Source organism: Tenrec ecaudatus, chromosome 9, assembly GCF_050624435.1.
Source record: "Tenrec ecaudatus isolate mTenEca1 chromosome 9, mTenEca1.hap1, whole genome shotgun sequence".
NCBI classification, from domain to species: domain Eukaryota; kingdom Metazoa; phylum Chordata; class Mammalia; order Afrosoricida; family Tenrecidae; genus Tenrec; species Tenrec ecaudatus.
Window position 1 is genome coordinate 121,570,830 of NC_134538.1, and position 23,542 is coordinate 121,594,371.

General features: G+C 36.4%; 1 protein-coding gene and 1 pseudogene across 4 annotated transcripts in view; both read right to left on the reverse strand.

Moving 5' to 3' along the window:
• PTPN12 (protein tyrosine phosphatase non-receptor type 12) overlaps window positions 1-23,542 on the reverse strand; it is a 109,394-nt gene that overhangs the window by 38,494 nt on the left and 47,358 nt on the right. For all 4 annotated transcript variants that reach the window (XM_075558497.1, XM_075558495.1, XM_075558494.1 and 1 more), the window contains exons 2-6: window positions 17,939-18,047; window positions 9,117-9,193; window positions 7,397-7,492; window positions 4,419-4,457; window positions 2,664-2,735 (exon numbers count right to left, since the gene is read on the reverse strand). In XM_075558497.1, coding sequence (XP_075414612.1) covers window positions 2,664-2,735; window positions 4,419-4,457; window positions 7,397-7,492; window positions 9,117-9,193; window positions 17,939-18,047 — 393 coding nt within the window. The remainder of the gene's footprint in view (window positions 1-2,663; window positions 2,736-4,418; window positions 4,458-7,396; window positions 7,493-9,116; window positions 9,194-17,938; window positions 18,048-23,542) is intronic.
• Window positions 875-1,941, reverse strand: LOC142457010 (ubiquitin thioesterase OTUB1 pseudogene; annotated as a pseudogene).

Below are 23,542 nucleotides of genomic sequence, written 5' to 3' on the forward strand. Positions count from 1 at the left end.
CAGCTCTTTCCTCTATTTCCCTTGACTTTCTTTCTGTCCCACTATCATGCTAAGTCCCCACCTGGGTTTCAGGAACTCCGACACCCACCTTAACACCAATTTTGATCACTTGTTGTTCCCTTGTCCCTGGGTTGTCAAGTTGTTTACTATGCCTTTTCTCAACTCTTCAACATTTCTAGTTCTTTTGCTATTCAGTGCTAAGCACTGTTTTCATTTGAATGTGACATTAATTATGGTTATCTTATAGCCTAACCACACTGCACAGAAGTAGGTTTCCTGAACTACCCAGGGCCCTAATATTATAGAATCCTTTCGCAATTGGCAAGGGGGTAGGGGACGTGTTCCCACACTGAAGCAGAACATGTGGGGAATATCTGGACAATATTCAATATATTCATGAGATGCAATTGGATTTTGTTCTTTACACTTACCATAGGTACACTTCATTTGGAACATAATTTTAGAGTAGTTACTGCATACTAAACCCTAGCATTTCAACTATAAGATACAATTAGTCTTCCACAAATTTCAATGAATTTAATAAAAGGAGACAATGTAACACAGCTTCAGTTCTTTTCTACATTAGTCTAAGAGCACTGGACTTGAGGTACCCACTAGAGGAATTTAGAAGTTATAAATACAAGTAACTCATAAACTATGGATATCTGCAATTCACCAATGATAAAATTCTAGAAATTATTTTTTCATTTAAATATAATAAAAGTAAAAAGAGGTAATTTTAAGATGAGGAACTATTTAATTATCTGAGTGCCTGAGTCTTTTTAAATGAAAAAGTGAAATATTATTCTTTCAGGTGATTAAGAAAGTGCTATCATATGGTACCCAGAGCAAGTCTTTTGATTCTAAAGTTTGCTTATGTTTTAGTTTCCTGCCCTACCCCTAATTTTTCCTTATTTGCTTTGTTTTTTCCTTGTTTCTTTCTCTTCTTTTTTACCACCAACATCCTCTTTAATAAAATATGGGAGGTGGTGGGACGGAAAGGAGATGGGGGTGAGATATAACCATTTACAACCACAAAAAAAAAAACCTTCTGTATGTGGTTGGGCTGGGCAGCAGGCCACTTGTAGATGATGTCGTAGTGGCCCGGCCAATAGGAAGTAGACTTGGGGAAAATGTGGGGGTTGGTTGGTGGTGCCGCCCTCACCACGGTCCATGTATTCCACCTGCATGGAGACGCTGAGATCCTGGGCCAAGGCGATGATGCGAACGTGGTTGCTCTCCTTACACATGAGCTCCACCTACTGCGGGCAGAACTCCTTGATAATCCACCTGCCCTCGATGAAGTGTTCTAAGAACTTGCTCTCACACTGCATGAAGCCGGAGTTGAACAGCCGCAGGTAGATCACCAGGTAGTCTGAGGTGCCCTGGTCATGCCAGCAGGTCAGCCACAGAGGTATGCTTCTCCAGTTGCTCCATCAGGTCCATGAACGTGTGTGGAAATCCTCAGTTGTGAACTAGGTGAAGCCCTGCGACACCAGCTGCTCTTTGTTCTTAGCTGACACGGCCTTGAATCGCAGCTCTTGGCTGACACGGGCCTTGAAACACAGCAATTCCTTGCTGTCATCCAACAGCGCCTCCAGGTGGGAGAATCCGAAGGCCTGGTAGAAGCAGTTGCTGTCGGGTGGATCATCTGTATGTACGAGTACTTTGTGTGGTGGTCCTGGATCTTCTGTGAGTAGATGTTGTCATCCTCAGCATACTTCTTGTGGACAGCTCTAGGCCCCCCGAGACCAGTGGGTTCCACACAGCGATCTCTTGCTGGATTCAGTCCTGCTGAACCCTAATGGCTTCATCGAAAGCCAGACAGATAACATCTTCGAAGTCACTGCCCAGTGGCTCCTGCTTCTGTTCCTGGGGCTCCAGTGCCGCACAATCAACCGCTTCCCCCTTCTTGTTTCTTAATTCATTTCCAGAGACCATTAAATATTAAGGTACATATTTTAAGTTTCATATTAAAAGTATCTGCCATAATAATGATCAGATTGAAGCAAATGATTAATCATTACTTCCAGTTTTCCCCTTTTTATAAAATTACAACAATTCTAAAAAAGGAAAATGAGGAGCTGATTCCAGGAACCCAAGCGGAAGGCGAATTTTGAGAATGATGAGGGCAACGAATGTATACGTGTGCTTTACACAATTGATGTATGTGTGGATTGTGATAAGAGTTGTATGAGCCCCAATAAAATGATTTTTTAAATAAGGAAAAAAAAGATTTATGAAAAAATTATAATTCTGATGAACAAAATATATTTCAAAGGTATTTTCTCCATTTATTCAATTTAAAACACAATTACCAAATAAATCAATAATGCACTATTACTCTGATACACCCACTTTGTATCAATTGATCTAACACTAGAAAATTGTGCACATGCAAAATCATTCCCAAAGATTCTAAATGGAAATGCTTTCATAAACAAGTACTTCCTTATGCTATTGTTTATGTCTTAAAAATAATGGATGGATGTATGAATTGTGATGATAGATAAGTTATATGAGCCCTCGATAAAAAGGTTTTTTTTAAAATGCAGGTTAACATGAAAGCACTGAATGCAAATCAGTTCCATACTACATTATAATTTCATTATTTATCAATCTAGCATGCCAATAAATAAATAATATATGTAATAGGTACTTACACAAGATATTTTAAATGGTGCAAATGTTATAGGGTCTTCTCCATACAAAGGCCAGTAGCGCTCACATTTTTTCTGTTGCCCAAACAGAGGTTAATGAGTAATCCATATGATAGTATTTCTGAAACTCTTATAAAGAACAATACTAAAAATAGTGGCTGGCACATCGAGATCCATTGAGTACCGTGTTCCTAGATATTACGGGCAAGTTGCAATGCTTAAAACAAGACAACCTCTACAATACTTGCCTGGAATCTCACTAAATGTCAAATCTACGACACAGTGGAAATAGCACTCTTCTGGATGTCAGAACATTTTTACAAATATTAACTTTACTGTTTTATAGACATACGGTTTCTTTACCTGTAAAATCAGCAGTAGTCGGCCTTCTCTCACAGGGTGGTTTAGTATTATTTCAAATATGCTATTGGTATTTAACCATGAAATTATAGAACGTGTAATCAGTTTTCTCTTCCCATTTTAAAGAGAAGTAGAAAACAGCAGAACATTCTGTTTTTATTACTCTCTAATATTAAGCCCAGCCATTGCAGAATGAGATAAATAAGTGATAAGCTCAGTTTTCATATATGACAGAGCAATTCTGCTAAGAAATTATATGCTTTTTATTCAGACTATATGAAAGCTTATGTGTAACCACCCTGGTTAAACTAAACCTGACAGTGGAAAATGAATAAATTCAGACATTTCTAATTAAATTTTCATAGGATGAGTTATGCTGTTATGAGGTACTGTGAAGTCAATTTTGACTCACACTAACCCTATGTGACAAAGTAGAACTGCCCCCATAGATATTTCTAGGTTGTAATCTTTACAAAATCAGATCGCCTATCCAAGATCTTGGATAGGCTTCAAGCACAACCTTTGGGCTAAACTGCTATGGCACCAGAGCTCCTAGTATGGGCTACACACAAATAGAGTTTATAAGAACACCAAACTATAAAAAAAATCAGCAACTCGTTGTATCAATTCTAACCCAGTGACCCTTGATATTATAGAACTGCACATATGGTGTTATATTTTGCTTTTACTCTCTTACTAGAAAAATGTTAATTAGAATTCTTTAAAATTTTTAGTTTAAATAACAAACAAGATTAACATAGGTTGACTTCATGTGAATCACATAATTTGATTATCTTCTAAGTTTGATTTTTGTTTCATATTTATAGAAAGCCACTCATATTTCATTTAAAACATTTTGGTAAGTATATTACTATATCTTTATAATGCTACAGGAGAGATATTAGATTTGAGGAACTAAATTTACTTTTATAATGTTAAAAATCAAAAGACAATACGAATTAACAAGAAATGAAGTGGTATTTACAATTAGAATATCTAAACTATAAATTAATAGTAATTATTCAGAATTTTTACCGAGTTTTTTCATATGCTCAATTCCATTCCTATTTTTAAGCGCCCCTCTAGCTTCAGTCCATAAATACTAATGCTTATTCTACTTACAGTACAATTGGAAGCACAAACACTACTGAGTAACAATTCAGACTATTATTTTAAGTACATGTTAAAAATGTACTAAGGTTAAAAAAAGTATGTGCTTAAGAGATCATTCTGTTCTTTGTATCAAATAAAGTAACAGCAGAGCACAAAAATATAAAGGAAATAAATAAGCTAGATAGTCTCAGGATATAATAAGAGTTTTGAAATACACATCCCTAGAACTGAGGTAATACAAGGGATACACTATAATTATTTTAAAATGTTAATAGATATACATACCCTTCCCATCTCGAATTCTCGACAAGCCATAACAATGATCTGCACGGGGGAGAGGTGAAAGTACAGAAATTGGATATAGAATATATCAGGTAAATATATAGCCACTGCCTATATTCTACTAACATTTCACTATACTTGTTTTGCCACTTATTTTCTTTCACCCAACTGTTGACATCTTAAAATTTTATTTCAAGGCAAAGTGCATGTTCTTCTCTAAATATGTCAGCGTATATAACATCTAAATTTTAGTATTTTTTAATGTTGCTAATAGTGATTGTTCCTGCAGGTAAGATTTTTGTATACAGTGAGACAGAAATATTAACTGTACATTCTCCAGCTTTAGACAAGTGCATACATCTACGCAACCCAAACTCAGCAATATGTAGGGTGTTACCATCATCTAGAACAGTGGTTCTCAGTCTGTGGGTCGTGACCCCTTTGGTGGTCGAATGACCCTTTCAACAGGGGTCGCCCGATTCATAACAGTAGCAAAATTACAGTTATGAAGTAACAACAAAAATAATTGTATTTTCATCACCACAGAATGAGGAACTGTATTAAAGGGTCGTGGCATTAGGGAGGTTGAGAACCACTGATCTAGAAAATCCCTTCATGCCTTTCCTCAGTCAACCTCCAACTACATTTGCTTTAAATCAAAAAAGCAGCAAATACTGACTGAGATTTTGCCCATTTTACTAACCTTCTTTTCATTGTCTAACTACAGCCATGTTTTAGAATAATTTTGTTCCAATAGAAAAAGCTTATTACTATGTTCATAAAAGTGAATGAGGACGCCCCATTATAGATTTCTCACACGCACAAAACCGAAACCATCACTGGAGCAAACACTGGGGCTTCAAGGTGATAAAGAGTAATCATGGAGGGATTTCTGTAGCATCTTAAGCCATTTCTTTCCCTGTTCCAAATCTAAGGGGTAGTTTCCTTACTTCTAAAGAGTAACAAAGAACATACATGTTAATGTTTTGAGATTCTTCTAACCCAGCGGTTCTCAACATGTGGGTCACAACCCCTTTGCGGGTCGCACAACCCTTTCACAGGGTTCACCCGATTCATAACAGTAGCAAAATTAGTTATGAAGCAGCAACAAAAATAACTTTATGGTTGGAGGGTCACCACAACATGAGGAACTTTATTAAAGAATCGCAGCATGAGGAAGGTTGAGAACCACTGTTTGAACGGAATGAGTTTTTAAATGTGAAATGTCTTCAAATTCTCTTAAAATTTATATAATAATTTATATGGCATGCTTTTGATGTTTTAAAAGAATCAATGACTCAAAAAGGTTAAGAACCTGAGTGACTACACATAGCATTTTATTGGCCTACTAAAGTGCAATACTGTTGGGTTTCATGAATATCTGGTAGCTGTCTTAATAACTGCTGACTGCTTAAGCCTCTGGTAGCCCCCTCTTGCCCCGGAGAGGGACTCGAATAGCTTTCCTGTCTGACAGAGATTAATGTAAGCTTGGGGATGCTGGGTCACTATGGTGTAGTATGACTTGTTCAGGTGACCTCCCTCTCGACCCAGCCTGAGTATGCTCTAGGCTCAAACACTTCTCGCTTGCTCCACACTAGAGACTTCTTCTCTGGCTTCTTAAATGTTGTTGGTGGTCTTCTCTTTCTTACTCTATTTTTAATTGATTTATTTTTAGTTTGCTGATCTTTTATATAGTTTTATTATTTTCATTCCCTGATCTTTATGTAGTTTAGGAATTATACCATTTTATTTTTAATTTCATTAGATAATTTTTAATGGAAAGATCATTTTATTTGAGGCTCTTATAATAATCCATCCATCAACTGTATCAAGCATATTTGTACATATTGCCATTATCATTTTCCCAACATTTACTTTCTATGGAGCCCTTGCTATCAGCTCTTTTTCCTCTTCCTCACCCCCTCCCACCCTCATGACCCCTAGAATGAATTGTGATGATGTATATGCAACTCTTTTAAAAAGCGATTTAACTATGAAGTATAGGATATGTGAATATTATATTAAGAAAACTACTCGGGGAAAAAAAAAGCCAAATTTGACTAATGGTTACCATGTGTAAAGGAGGAAGAGCTGTTGCTTTGAAGGCATTGAGTTGAAGTTAGTGGTGGTAGAATAATTTGGAAAAGGATATCAATAGTGACTGTACCACACAAAAAGTACAATCGATGGCACTAAATTATACACGTAGAAGTTGTTGAATTGGAAAATGTTTTGTTGTGCATTTTTTTGCCACAATAAAAAAATTGCATGAGTAACTATGAGTACAAGAAAGAAGATAATGTTCTAACATCTTGGTAAGGACTATACAGCTCTTCTTCATATACTTGAACTACTGCATTGTGTGATATGTGGATGGAGTGCCAATAAAACTGTTAAGGAAATGATATTTTCAGAAAGGCATGATAAAAAAGCAGGTTTTTTTTTTTTAATTCCTTGAAACGTCTTGGTTTCTATTCTCAAAAGAAGCTTCTAGTTCAACTACAGAGCTCCTCTGGCATTAGTATTTTTTTGTGATTTTCTTAAATGTTATTATAATTTTTTTTTATAAATAAGTAATTGCTGTTATACTCTGTGTGGTGCCTAGAAATCTTGATGTGTATGAGCAGCATTCTCCTGTTAAGAATGATTGATTATAAAATGGTTTGCTGTGGGGGAAAAAAGTTGCGAATTTAGGACTAGTTTAAGTATTACAATACCTCCTTTTAAAGTCTTTTGACTAGTTTATAAGAACTTTATTTTTTAGTTTATGAGAATTTAGTGAGAATCTGATTAATTTGTCCCTATATATTAATAAATATTACCTATGCTTAGTAGTAAACATTACCCTTTTGGTAAATTTATCTTCAGTAAAGTTTAACCTATAATTAGACATATTATTATGACTAAAATTCCTTTTATTATTTATTTCAGCACAGTACCTACATGCATTATATATGCCTTCTCAAAAGAAAATTACTTACTACAACATTGTACTCCCATATCATCCTCCAAAAGTCGATTACTGTGTTTGCTAAAGGTCCTTGGGTTGCCACATATGCTTTTGGCCCATAGACACCCTACAGTGATTAGAAGCAAATTTTACATTTATTATAATTAGCAAACATATCTCTTCATCTAAATTTGAAACTTCAAAATTTACTAGTAATATTGATTTCACCCAAAGTATTTCTGTCATTTCTTTTATAGTTCATAAAAACATGCCAAACTATATTAATTTATTAAACAAGGTTCATACACTTGGTAATTAAAGACCAAAGTATACTCATTTAAAAATTATTATTTATTTAAGAATTTAAAACAAAAGCCTCAAAACCTAGTCAATAAAGTTAAAGGTAGCAGAAACATCAAACTATGTTTTGAGTTTAAAAACAATATTAAAACTACTCAACGATTCTTATATTTGTTCATACCTGTTGTCACTGAATGGATTCCAACTCAAAATGCCCCTATAACCTCTCTCACCCCAAGTCCAAGCCCAATGTCATGGAATCAATTTAGATTTATCGAGTACAGGCCAGTACATAGCTCTGTAAGTTCTCCAATCATGTAAATCTTTTAAAAAACAGACGTTCACATGTTTCTCCCACAGAGTGTGGGTTTGAAGCTCTAACTCTTTGGTTTGTGCCTGAGGCACTTCAAGCATTGCAACTTCAGGGTTCCTAGTGACCCTTATTATCTATTCAATTATTTATTTAGTAGATTCCTAATAATAAATCTGAAAATATATTACAAGATAGCTGACTTAAATACTAAACCAGATGTGTTAAAATTTATTGCCTTAAGAAGTATAAACATCTGAAATATCAAACCACTTACTTGGTAACTTTTATCTCATTAGTTTTATAGGAATTACAACAAAATTGAATTTATTGAAAAAAATTTATTTTAAACTATTCAATGTTGACAGAGATAATATCAATACCATAATGATTTCTAACACCCCAATATATTTGTCATCAACATTTGGTATAAATATAACATGTAAAATAACTCTATAAATGTATCAATGTATATATATCAAGTAATTGACATTTATTTTTAAAAATTCACACAACACAAGGTAAAGTCTCATACTTAACTCAGCCAACGGGCATTCTGCATCTGTCTCTGTGTTCCCTGTTACTTCTAGGGGAATCTGACTGCCTCTAACCAGAGTATGCCAGCAATGTTACCCAAACAAAGACTACCTTAATTTGGCCTGTGGGATGTCACCTTGAAATATAAATATAGTCACCCAAAGTTTTAAATCTGTGTTTATCATTCAAACCAATATTACCTACTAACTGCAATCCTGATAAATTATTCAAAAGATCAAGGATGGTCACCTTCAATATTACCATGGAGAAAAGTTAGAAACTTTTCAATGGTATGGAATTAACACATTAATTTGTGTACACAAATGAAACATTATATCAGCAAAAAGTAGTTTTTAAGCCCCCTCAACATAAACGAAGAAACAAAATAGAACCCTTTTTTTCTACAATCATAAAACTGAACAAAAACTCTACAGCAGAATATGAAAGCACAGGAAAATTATGTATAAGGGTAGTGATTTTATAGTATTTCATTTGCTGTTGACACAATGCTTGACACATTTGCTTTTGACACAATGTTCCTACATGACTCGCATGTAGAAAGGCACTGAATATATCAGGGAAACACCATATAAAATTACCATACCTTAATAAAATTTGCATTGATATAGTCTGAATCTTGAGAAGGAGTCTTTAAAGTCAATTTAACTCTGCTGTGATCAACTACAAGAGAAAAAACATTTTCATAAATGTGTTCCTACTGGCAGACAGATGTTTTTTCATGAAGTATAAGGTTAAAGAAATAACTAAAAATGTAATATTTACTTTAAAAAGTAATTTGTTAAAATAGCAGGGAATTATCTAATATCATATTAACAGGAAATAGACCTTTTAAGAAACTGATGATACAAGAAAAGACTAATGATGGGGGCTTTGTCAGAGCCCTCATGCCCTCCTCAATGACAAAGATCTGAGAAGCCCATGAAACAGACACAGGTGACAGACAACCCATGAACCCTGAACAGCCAGGGGGAGAATAAAAAGCGGACTCACGAAGAAACGGAAAGAACAGCAAGGTGCTCAGTGTGGTCCTCTTGAGACAAAGTCAGCAGTGACCACAAGTGTGGAGCACAGGAAGGCAATTCCTCAAGTCAAACAAAGAATGCAGCACCCTCAGAGGGAAAAAGGCGAGTTCCAAGAACCTGGCTATCCAGAAATTAGGGAGGGAGCCAGGGTCTGGAGGTCAGCTATAGTCAGGAGCAGTAAACCCTGACTGGGAGCCCTGGTGGCATCTAGTGGTCGCTGTTGGGCTTCATGGGAACAAGACAGGACATTCCATTCCCGAGAAAAGGCAGTGTCAGAAACTCACAGGGGCACTTCTACCCTGGCCTTAGACAGTGGCTGTGAGATGGAACCGACCTGACCGCGACTTTAGTTTGGTTTGGGTGAGTCAGTCACTGGCTATCAAAGTGGGTGGCTCACACAAAGAAATAGATCATCCAGCCAGATAGCAGAGCAAAGAGCCCCTCCCCCTCAATTAGTCAGGGGCAGGAATAGATTTTATTCTTTTTAATGCTACAAAGGAATTCAATTGTATGAATGTTTCTTTCTTTGTTGAACTAGTTACCTTACTGCAAATTGGGGAAAATGAAGTGCCAGGACTTTCTTTTTAGGACACTGGGTGGACCCCTACCGTCAACATTTGTTTGCTGCAGTTACTGCGAATCCCTGAGAGACTTGTGCCCAACCAGCACAGGCCACAATAAAGGTCCTAAAGGAGGAATTGTTAATTGCCTCGAGGTAGGCAGGTGTTCTGGGGGCTTATCAGGTTACACCTTGGGCTGCTAATCACAAGGTCAGCTGTTTGAAACCACCAGCCACTCCATGGAAGAAGGATTAGGCTTTCCACTCCAGTAAACAGTTACAGCTTGGAAACTCACCAGACCCTGCCCTATAGCGTCATTATGAATCAGAGTCAGAATTGACTTGATGGCACTGAGTTTTTAAAAGTTTATACCGACAAAAGCTGAGTGCCAGAGTCAATGCTGACGCATGGTGCCTATGGGTTTCTGAGACGGACTGTTCACAGGGGTAAAATACCCACTCTTTCTCCCGAGGAGTGCGGGGGGGTTCTGAACTGCCAACATAAGCACCGCAGTCCAATGCATGGCCACTGGACCACCAGAACTCCCTGTTGAACTGCACAGACCTTATTAAAAGTTCCCAGCTTCTCTCCTTTCTTTCTAGAATCCTACATTTTATTTACCAGCTCCTTTATCTGATTTTTTCTCATGCTTGGATTAAAAGGATACATGTATAACAATATCACCAAAAATAGTTACCATATATGCTCATGTATAAGCTGTTTCCCAGCACATTTTAATGCAGTTTTTGTGATAAAATTAGGTGCCTCGGCTGATGTTCGGGTCGGCTTACACTCGAGTATATGTGGTATGTTAGGTACATAATCAGTGTATCATTAGTCTTCTTACTTGGGATATTAACCTTGGTCTAATAGGATATCCCCCACTGCACTTACTATTTGTGCCTTTGTAGTTGTAAGTATCTTGGAAGAGCTACTTTAAGACTATGATGAAATCTTTCTTCTCAAACATCCATCCACTAACGTTATTATCTACTGTGGCATCTTGCCTATAACGATGGCCGCAGTAATTGCTTAGTAGACGTTTTTCTATGTCCCTTCTCTTCTACATTTATTAATTAGAATTCTATTGCATAAGGAAGACTTGTCCCTTTCTTCATTTATACATTTGTTTACTTGATTATTTTCAACAGTATAGCCTCATGAATATATATTTACTGCATGGATTATTATCCAATAAATGTAATCCATACTGAAGACTATAGTCTCCAGTTAATTATCCATCCATCCATCCCAGTTGCTCCATGAAAGTCTGTTTCCTAAAACTATAGCCTTGGAAATCCTGCTCTACTCTGTCCTATAAAATAACTATGAGACAGAATCTAGTGTACAGCACACATCTATTTACATATCTAATAAAATGACTTCATACTGATACATTTGGTTTTTTTTTTTAACTGTAGTTTGAATGAAAGTTTACAGAGCAGGAGTGGGGAGGGAGGGAGAGAAGGGGGAAATGAGGAGCAGATACCAAGAGCTCAAGTAGAAAGCAAATGTTTTGAGAATTATGAGGGCAACAAATGTACTAATGTGCTTGACATACAATGGATGGATGTATGGATTGTGATTAAGAGTTGTACAAGCCCCCAATAAAATGATTTTTTTAAAAGAAAGTTTACAGAGCAAATTAGTTGTCTACCCTGTTTTGTTTGTTAACATTAGGTGCAAATCTCTAAATGTAAGCTCACTCTTCCCACTTCCTCCCTAGGCTCGCTGGGTCGTTTTTTTTTTTTTTTTTTTTTTGTCTTTCTTTGAGTTCTGAGCTACAGGGGCAAAGGCTCCCCTTTTGGTCTCAGATGGTTGACTGCTCTGAAGAGTGCATTCCTTGTGGATGTTATTGTTTACTTTATGCGCCTACATGTTGTTGGACTGAAGAGTGACCTGGGGGTGAGTTTGGGTCCAAGTTTGAGGAATGTGTTCAGGGCCAGTTTTGGAGGTTCTAACAGCCTCGATCAGACTAGTAAGTCTGGTCTAGTTTATGATTTTAAATTTTGGTCATTTTCCTCGCATTCTGGCTAGGACATTGTGTGGAACTGATCAGAATAATCGCTTTGATTTTAATTCAATACCATGGGGTTTGTGTTAGCCTCCACCTTCACTTACTCTGTAATCTTTTCCTCAAAAGTTTAGTTCTTTGTGCCCCCAACTTTACAGTATGGTTCCACCACACATTTACAGTCAAATCCAGCTGTTACAGTTTATGTAGATTGGGTTTAACTGTTTATTGGGGTGGGATGTGAGAGTCAGAACTACACGAAGATACACACAAGCACAGTGTGGAGGTGGGTATTGCTAGTCAGATTCCAGGCCTTTGCAATAAATCGAGTCGCACAATAAAGCACGTCACACAAATTGTTTTGGTGTCTCAGTGCATATACAAGTTAGGTTTACACTGTACTATATATAGCCTATTAAATGTACAACAGCACTATGGAAAAGTTTGGAATAGTGTGAGAATTACCAAAATGTGACACAGAGAGACATGAGCATGCACAGCTAGTAAAATGGCACTGGTGACTGTTCAGGGAAGGGTTGGCACACACCTTCGATTTGCAAAAGTTAAAAACAAAAATCCATCATATTCTGCTAAGCACAATAAAGCAAAGACCAATAAAATGAGGTATGCTGTACTTACATATCTAAGTGTCAACTCCTTCCATACCCCTGCTACACTGAATCCTATTCTTTCCTTCTTTATATCTATTTCCCACTCCTATCCTCGTTTCTAGTTTTTAGCCATAAGCATTGTGTATCTTTCCCTTCTTTACTTCCAGGTTTTACATTTTTGCTTAGAAAGATGACCCATTCCAAGATTTAAAATTGCCTTTTAAAGAAATGTGATATGTCCTCTTCCAATTATTTTTACTTAAAATTCTTGAAGCATGTGGAGCTTATTTTTTGTATAAGTGAGGTGAGCCTTATATTGATTTGTCTACCCAGCATATCTCTTCACATAGGAAAATCACCTTTTCCATCCTTTGTAGTTTTGGAAAAATCACATGCCTATCTGGATAGCCACACAGTATACAATGACTTGGCAAGAGGTAGGCATATGATGGAAGCAGGTCATGGGTCATCCCATTAGTTTCTGTATACAGGCTTGGACAGTGAAATGTGCTCTCTGTGTGCTCTGGGATCAAAAGTTTCAAGGGCCAAGCAAGTCTCTTAGCCACTATGTGAAATAATCCCTCTGAGAATAAAGTCAAGCACAGGAAGCAAACGTGAGAAAGTGGAAAAATAAACTTCCTTTGAAAATATTCTACCCACTGTAATTCTGAGGTAGACACATCTTTTCAATGCAGTTGGAGGGATGATAGACAAGGAGAGTTGAAAATATACCAGGGGAGGGTTCTGAGGCTACTTTCTAATTAAGGGACAACAGATATTAAGACAATCAAAATATAAGAAGAAAGACATAAAAATGACACGAACCATTCATGAATAAAGTTTAATGTATTTGCTCTTGATCAAATTTTATACACTAAATCCAAGTTCTGCTGATTTTTCAAGTGAGGAAATTCTTCTTTGGAATTTGTACAGGGACATGTAATACTACTAACTTCCTGGTAAAACTACGCATTTCTTCACCATGTTTCCATGGAAAGACATGTTTATATGTTGCAATGCTCTGATTTTTGGCCCACCCCATCTTCTCTGCCTCCCTCACTTTTTTGGGGTAGGAAGTACACCTAAAAAAACCCACCATGTTTCTGGTATATATGACTGTGGAATAGTCAGTAGGTAGAATAATGATGGTTAGCTAACAATAAGAATATTTATCCACCATATTTACCAGAATTAGGGGGACCATATTAATTAACCAAATTCTTATGGAACATTATTCTTCATTCAAAGTATCTTGAAAGCAAACATTTTCTTAGTTGTTGGATTATCACTGGGTCTTCAGTCAATGTTTGTGTAGATTGTGAAGCCAAATGATTTATGTATTCCTTACACCTTAGGTTTCCAAATTAGAGTCACGGTTAGTACAAAGTTACCTAAATACAAGCCTTTTCTCTTTATCCCCCTTACCTATCATAGGAAATTTAAACACACACACACACACACACGAGAATAGTATAATGAATCCCTGTAAGCCCATTTCCAGCACTCAACAATGAACATCCTTACAGTCTTATTTCATCTATCCCAAATGGCTGTAGGGTAGGAAAAGTAAACCAACTGATTTTAAAGTTTTTCAGAAAATACTTTAAAATAGACTATTTCTGAGTCTCAGATCCTGCAGTTAAGTTTGGTTCCGGTAAATTCAAGCACTTACACAAATGTTACAAAGCCTAAATTATTTTACAGTCTACAAGCACAAGCAAGTGTGGGGATCCTGCTTTAGACTATATTGTTGATAATTTAAACTATATTATTACGCTACTTATGCAAGTAATACATATCATCATTTATATTTTTACATTCTTTATTGGTACTCGTATCAAGCACAAACATGACTAGAAAATAAAATCTAAAAATATCAAGAGAGTTTAAAACAATACACCGACAGTCTTGCTAGCTGCCTCAACAGTTTCTCAACAGCCCAACTCTAAATAGATAAACCTAATATTGGCTACACAAGGGACTCTTTAGTACAGGAACACACACACACGATGCACATGTAACATGGAGAAAATCTGCTGACTAAATACTAGGTATGGAAAAATTAATGACCTTCTTAAATGACATTAGAATAGTCAATGTACCTGATCACCACATAAAGACTCAGTTTTAGAAATCTCAACAGAATACAGGCCATCTCTAAAACAAAGGCACTTAAATGATTTCTGGATTTTTGGATTGGCCTCAATATTCTATCATAAAATAAACTAAATCTGCTTGGTAGGCGCAGAATAACTTAACTCTTCCTTGAGCACTGATGAGACTATTGTACTTTTAACAGACTGTTTCTTAAAAGATTGTCTAAATTCTATTTAAAGATGGTCATATCCAGATTGAGACAGTGGTAGATTAAAAGGTTATATCAGTTTTAGAAAGAGCATAATGGGAAGTAGAAGCAGCAATTACACTTTTAAGCACAGGAGGGAGAAAGTAAAAGAAAGTTGGTTTAGTCAGCTATGAGAAGAGAATAACATGGGAAGAATTTTTTTTAAGCCTGAATATATTTTGAAGGTAAACAACACTCAGTGGAAGGACTAACAATATAAGAAAGGCAGATAATTTGTGATTTAATTGGACTGTAATTATATTAACATAATGCCATCTACCAAAATAAGGAAATTCCCTTAAAATATCTTATTTCTTATTTTATGTTTATATAGACATACATGGTGGGCTAAAAAGTTAAGGAAAAATTCTATTTTTCATGAACTTTTTGAAGTCCCCCTTGTATAAATGTTTACAAATTGCAAAAGCCTAACAAAAGAATGAGAAAAAAATATTCTAAGATATTCCATTCAAATCTCCAGGATTTTTACTATCAGAAAATTTGATGGAATGAAAATGTTAGCAATAACAATTTTAAATGATTATTATAACAAAATATGTGAAGAAACAGGTCTGACAGCACTTTCATCTTCAGAAACAATGCAAAAAGGAATGACAATGGAGCCACATCTTGGATGTATTTTGGGCCTAACGAGAAATCCCTACAGTAAAGAGAACTTTCCAAATCAAAGTGAAATAAAGATATTTTCACATATTAAAAAACTGAACAGCAGCAGCGGTAGCCAAACATGACAAAAATGTGAAAGGGAGTCATCCAGGCAAATGGAAAATGGTCCCAGGTGGAAACATGGCTCTACATTTAAACAACAGCACAAAGGTCAGGAAGGAAGGAGACGATTTTAAGATTTTTATACTATGCTGCAAGTAAGATAACATCACTTGAAAACAGGTTACAATAAGTTAAAGCTGTATACTATTTGCCCTAAAGCAACCACTGAAATAGCAAAATTAAAAGGCGAACTTCATCATTTAAAACCTTTTGTGCATCTAAGTGGCCAAGAAAGTGAAGAATGGGAGAAAATATTTGGAAATCATAGAACCGCCAAGTGTTAAACTTCTAGAATATATGACAAAGTCTGAGAATCTGCAGGTGGTCCAGACATGTAAGTGCTTGAGTACAAACCAAAAGGTTGGTGGTTTGACCCACTCAGGAGCCCCTCTGGAAGACAGGCCAGGCGGTGTACTTCTCAAAGGCCACAGCCATAGGAACTAGATGGAGCAGTTCTAGTCTGCACACACTTGAGTTGAAATCAACAACACCACTAGCAACACAATAAAGTCCTACAACCACAAAAAGATAATCTAACTTATACATGGGCAAATAACTTTAATAGACATTTCTCCAAAGACACCCAAAATGATTAAAAAGCACATGAAAAGGTGCACGGGATCATCAGTAATTTGGCAAATACAAAATTGAAACCACAATGATACCCATTTCAGATCCTCTAACAGGGTGCCATCATGGCAAGTCCAGAGCAAGCTGCTCTCGGCAGAGTTTAAGAGGGATGATGTTTACAAGATTGCCAGGCCTTTTCTGCAAAGTGCCTTCACTTACCACTCAGGGACTCCTACAAAACAACTGAAATTAACAAGTATTGGTGAAGTTGTGAAAAATTGGAAATCTCATGCTGGCAGGTTAGGAAGGTAAAATTCTGTAGCCACTGTGGAGAACACTCTGGTGGTTCTTCAACAGTTAAGCACAGAACTGTCATTATGACCCAGGCAATTACTCTATGGCCTGAAAGAATTTAAGAAGGAACTCGGACACTTACACAGCAATTGCTCATAGAAATGTTATTCATAAAAACCCAAAGGAAAAAAACAACACGTGTGCATTAACAGATGGATAAACAAATGGCAGTACGTACATACATAGAATGGAATATTATTTGCCCATAAGCAGTAATGAAGTTCTAATGCATGCCACAAAATGGGTGAACCTTGATAATGATCATCCTAAATAAAATAAGCCAAAAGCAAAGGCCAAATGTTACCTGATTCCATGCATATGAAATATTTAGAAGAGTCAAATTCTTAGCAATATGATCACAGGGAGGTTACGTAATGGGCTGAGGAGAGAAAGGCAACAAAGTACTGCCTAACAGATAGATACAGGCTTTCTGTTTTGGAGTGGTGAAAACTGTTTTTGGAAGTAGTACTGATAATTGTACAACATGATGAAAGTAACTACTGTCAAAATGAAAAATATGTTTAACTGATATATAATATGATCTCTTCTCCATAAAAAGCAACCTATTCATTTGTTTGCTAAAAATATAAAATCACAGGAGACTTAAATAAGGCCCATTTCAAAAGAACAGGCTTTAGGAATGAAGAGTTGAGGGAATGAAAGTATGGAATATATATTATAAGACTGCAAGCATGAGGTAAAGATTTTATTTTATAAACTAAGGATAGAAACACTTTAAGTACACTTTCAAGTTAAAGGCAGTTTGCCAACAAATTATACTATCAAGAATATAATTGTAATATTAGAATTATGCCCTCAGAGAAACACATTTGGACTGTTTAACTTCTTTGAGGTTTCCCAAGTTATCAATTGCATTTTTTGAATTTAAAAGCAATTTAGCATTAGAATAATTCTGATATATATATACCACCACCACCACCACCACCAACCACTACCAAAAACTATCAGAAGAAAAACAAGAAGCACAATTACATACTATTATCTTAAAATACACCTTGGCGGAGAGGTTAATTGCTACTTCCTTAACAATCAAACTCATTAGAAAGAATAAGCTGGTTAGGTTACCAAAGGCTAACAATTAGCATTTCTATTTATTCTAGCAAGGGCATTTCAAACTTACATGGTAGAATGTCCTTGTATCTATTCTTTTTAACATTTTCTTCTTTTTCTCCAGTGACTGTGGGATAAATCTTTTCTGTTCTATATTTGGTAGACAATCTTCTTAATCGCTTTAAAAAAAAAGAGGGAAGATGGGTTTAGAAAAACTCCGATACTTTCAAATTTTTGAAAAATCACTTTATTGGGGGCTCATACAACTCTTATCACAATCCATACATCCATCCATCATGTCAAGCACCTCTGTACATTTGTTACCATCATCATTCTCAAACCATCTGTTTTCTACTTGAGCCCTAGGTATCAGTTCCTCATTTTTCCCCTCCCTCCCTGCTACCCCCATCCCTCATCAACCCTTGATAATTTATAACTTTTTTTTTCATGTCACACACTGAGCAATGTCTCCCTTCACCCACTGTTCTGTCATCCATCTCCCAGGAAGGGGGTTATACATAGATCCTTGTAATCGATTCCCCCTTTCTATCCCACCTTCTCTCTACCCTCCTAGTATTGCCACTCTCACCACTGGTCCTGAAGGGATCATCTGTCCTGGATACCCTGTGTTTTCAGTTCCTATCTGTACTAGTGTACATCCTCTGATCTAGCCAGATCTGTAAGGGAGAATTGGGATCATGATAGTGGGGGAAGAGGAAGCATTTAAGGACTAGAGGAAAGTTGTATGTTTCATTGTTGCTACACTGCACCCTGACTGGCTCATTTCCTCCCTGTGACCCTCTTGTAAGGGGATGTCCAGTTGCCTACAAATGGGTCTTGGGTCCCAATCTGAAGTCCCCCTCATTCTCAATGATATGATTTTTTGTTCTGATGATGCCTGATACCTGATCCCATTGACACCTTGTGATCACACAGGCTGGTGTGCATCTTCCATATGAGCTTTGTTGCTTCTGAACTAGATGGCTGTTTGTTTGCCTTCAAGCCTTTAAGACCCCAAACGCTGTATCTTTTCATAGCCGGGCACCATCAGCTTTCTTCACCACATTTGTTTATTCACCCGCTTTGTCTTCAACGATCGCGTTGGGAAGGTGAGCATCATGGAATGCCAGTTTAATAGGACAAAATGTTCTTGCACTGAGGGAGTACTTGAGTGGAGGCCCAATGTCCATCTGCTACCTTAAAACTACACCTATAAGTATATGCACATAGATCTATTTCTCCATCATATATAAATATATTTACATATGTACATGCCTGTAATTAGACCTCTAAATGTCCTTTGCCTCCTAGTTCTTTCCTCTATTTCCTTTTACTTTCCTCTTGTTCCACTATCATGTTCAGCCTTCATTTGCGTTTCAATAATTTCTCGCGATTACATTGCCCTTGATCAAGCCCTACCAGGCCTCCTGGGATTGTTAACACCACTTCCTTTCCCCATCTCCACGTACCTCTCCCTGCCCCCCCTGGCTCCCCGCCCGGAACCATCCATCGGTCTGTCGTTTTCTCCTTCAGATTGTTTATACTATCTATCTTATCTAGATAGCATTGCAGTGATAATAATATGCACAGATACTTTAACATTTTTAATGATTTACAAATAATTTTATTTTTTTTCCTGAATTTTACTCACCCTAATTAATTCCAACTTATTTTCTATTTCTCTAAGCCCAATATTCTAAAAAATAATTTTCAGCATAAATTCTAACATAGATTAATGTTTTCCAAATGAAAACAAAGAGGACAACTAAAATAAAAGTAATTTGTTTTAAAATTCATTAATAAACTATTTCAGAACACGTCACTGTCTTTAACTTAGTCAAGTAATCAGTGTGTTTCAATTAAGGGTCCCAAGAAACATGTTTTAAAACCTTGCTCCCCTCTAGCCCCCCACCCGCAAATTATATATATACATATATGTTTACTTTAATCCCTCTATCAATAAACGTTAAGCACCTATGCTATTCCAGGCTCTTTATAAACCATAAGCTAATAATGACTTACATGGCACTATGAAGCATAATTCTTTCACATTAAATTGGAAATGCCCAGCAAAGACCAGTTCTGCTTATTCACGGCGTTACAGAAGTGGTTTGTGGGCTGGTGACAAACTCTTACCACATATGGCAGTAGGGATGTTCTTTGGACTGGAATATTTCTGTATGTCAGTAATACACTTCCTGCTTTCAGAAGCACTGAAAGTCAGCATTGTGAATTGTTTAAGTTCTACTTAGTGGCAGTGCTGGTTTAATTTCACAGGCGCCTACTTTCTCTCAGTTTTAAAAACATTGAAAGCACTCTGGTTTTACATTTTAAACAAATTATTACATGCAAATAAAATAAAAAGAAGTCTGATAACATGTTAACTTTTTCGTCATTCTATTGTTGGCTACTTAGGATGATGATATATCAACTAAGAATGTTTTTCATTTATTATTTTGAAAAATCTCATAACTTTAAGATTTTTATGACAAATATTAATATGTAGCGCTTGAAACAGTCGTACAAATAAGCACTTACATACAGAATGGTTAAGTCTTTGTAAAGCTACCAAATTTTATCATAACAATGTTAAGACAACTAAGACATGAAGACATTTGATTTAGTATTTGGGGATACGACAATTGGCAAAATGTCAAACAAAAATTTCCCCACATTTATGATACTATTTCTTAGGGTAACCAAGTTCTCAAAATACAGAAGAGTGTTAAGGGAAAAATTTACCCTCAAAAGTATACTGGCTGTCGGTATGGGTAAGGGAAAACAAGAATGTCCACATGATGTTAACGGCAAAGAACATTAGCACAACCCCCAAGGAGGGCAATATGACATTTACAAATACACAGAGCCCCTTAACCCAGGAATTATACTTTGATAAATTTGCCCTCCAGATAAAAATGGCATGAGTATGAAGTGATATACAGACAAGTTATTTGTTGCAGGTAATAATAGCAAATCAGAAGTCTATCAACAAGAAAGTTAAGAACTTAATAATAAATTAGCACTTTTTTCATTCATGTAATCAAATCCATATTGCTGAAAACAAATGAGGAACTTCTTATGCCGTGGTATGGCAATATTTCAAAATTACATCTGTAAAAATGTCTGCCTGGGGCTGTTGAATATTGGAAAGCAGTTTACCAAACTTTCAGTAGTAAGTGAGAGTAAACAAAATACCAGCTTCTAATAAATGGTTTCGAGATTAGATTCCAGATAAAACTATGTGAGTGCCACTGCAAACAGGAAAGTAAAATTTCCCCTTTTCTCCCCATATCTTAAAACATCAGAAAAACCTAACTATATGTAACTGGCAAAAAACAAAAAACACCCTAAGAGGTTATTTTCCAAGGTTGGTCTAGAAAAAAAACGCATTAAAATCATCCAATTATATCTACGTGTATGCAGGTTTTGTGGATGCTGCACTATTTTTTTGTGAGTTGCCATTCGTTCCAGTTTTTTTTTAACCAATCTTTTTAAAGGCCCAGCTCCTTTGATCAGTTTTTTTATTATTTTACTTAATTCTTATTTCTTTCAATTTTTTTAGACCTAAATTTTACCAGTCTTTTTAAAAGGCCTATCTTCTTTTAAGGCAGTGGCTCTCAACCTTCCTAATGCCGCGACCCTTTCAAACAATTCATGTTGTGGTGACCCCCCCCCACCCCAACCATAAAATTATTTTTGTTGCTACTTCATAACTGTTAATTTTGCTACTGTTATGAATTGAACGAACCCTGTAAAACGGTCATTTGACCCCCAAAGGGGTCGCAACCCACGGGTTGAGAACCACTGTTTTAAGGGTTTCTGATCCCTCTCACCCCAAACTCATTTATTTTCAGTTCTTTTTAGACTGTGCATGTAGTTCTTAGAACATTTAATATTTCCTTCTCTTTGTAATAAATACATAAGAGGATGCAACTTACTTTCCCAAGCAAACTGTAACCAAGTTTAACACCACTGCTGATTAATATTTATAATGCCCTGCATCCCTATATATTAGACATTAATATGCTGAATACATTTCAAAGTAAGATTTGAATACTGCCTAAGCAGGTGTTCTTTTAATTCCAAATCAGAATGCCCAAAAAGTCTCACTAACACTTAAGTTCATCTACCCATACAAAACAAAATGTCTGCACATAAATTTCTGGTTTTAATTTCCTGATTACCACATTCAGTTATCTCTAGTGAAGTCACTAGGATAATTAACAAAAAATAATAATGCATATTCTTGAGAAAAACTAGGAGATCCAGTGGTGCAGGGTTAAGTATTCGATTGCTAGCTGAAAGATACCTAAACCATCAGTTCTATGGGAGGTGGATATGGCAGTCTACTTCTGTAAAGATTACTGTCTTAGAAAGCGGACAGGGCAGTTCTCTATCCCAGAGGGTCACAATGAATCAGAATCAACTCAATAGAGACAGGTTTTAGGCTATACAGAAACAGGTCATAATATATGAAGGGGGTTCACACAAGTCTGTGGGAAAATGGAATTGAAAGAATATAGAATTTCCCACGAACTTTTTGAAGGCCCTCATTACTAAGGAGCCTCATTCATGAGCAGAATGCTACAAGACAGATTGTACGAGAACACAATAAGTACTGAACACTAAAAAAAAGTGGTTCCTTTATTAAGCTATATATAACTATTTCATTCTATTCTTAATCAAGAAAGAGCTTTAAATCATTTATTGTCTTAACTGGAAAAAATAAAATAAGAAGAATGGCCTAGTCGTTAAGTATTTGTGAATGCCTTCGATGCCTGGCTTTTATGGATTATAGCTGGAATCTCTTTAGTTCCTAAGTAAAAATACATCTAAATAGTATATATGTATAAGTTTATGGATACCCACCACACCCTTTGTCAAGTGTGGATTTTTTTTCCAATTTAGCAAATAAAGCCTTACGAAAGACTTATTCAGGCCTAATTTTGTAGTCTCGTTAGGTAAATTACTAGAGGTTGATGTGTCAGCCATGTAAAATTACTACCCCAATCACCAACAGCTACCTTACCCCTTCAAACACCCAAAGGCCAAACTCACTGCTGTCAAGTCAATTCCTACTCAGAGTGAACCTAAAGAATGGGGTAGAAGTGCCCTTTGGGGTTTCTGAGAACTAAGTTTTTACTGAAACAGACAGACACATCTTTCTCACATGGAGAAACTGGTGGGTTTGAACTGCTGACCTAGGGTCAGCAGCTCGGTGTTTGCCACCAAGACTACCCCCCTCCCCCTCAACACATTTTTACCTTTCTTGTTCTTCATTACAAGGGAGTTCATAGTAGGCCTCCGAGGCTAAAGTGTTATTTCCTTTGTGAATTCCTAGCGAACTCAACGTCAGCAGTGACAACACAATACATTGCTCTACTAACACTTATGAAAACTATTTTGAAAATGATAATGGCAACATATGTACATATGTGCTTGACAATGGATGGATGGAAGGATGGATTGTGATAAAAGCTGTGCGAGCCCCCATGTCTTGCAGAGAACCATCCAGTGCTCCAAACAAGTAACGATGGCTTTTTCTTTAAGGTTGCTCCTGGTCGTTGGTTCCAAATTTCTTCAAGCCATTTTTTTGTTCTGTCTTCATCCATCCAGCCTTTAACATGTGCATGCACAGTAATTCTTGGTGGGAAATTGATCTTTTTAGGCAAGG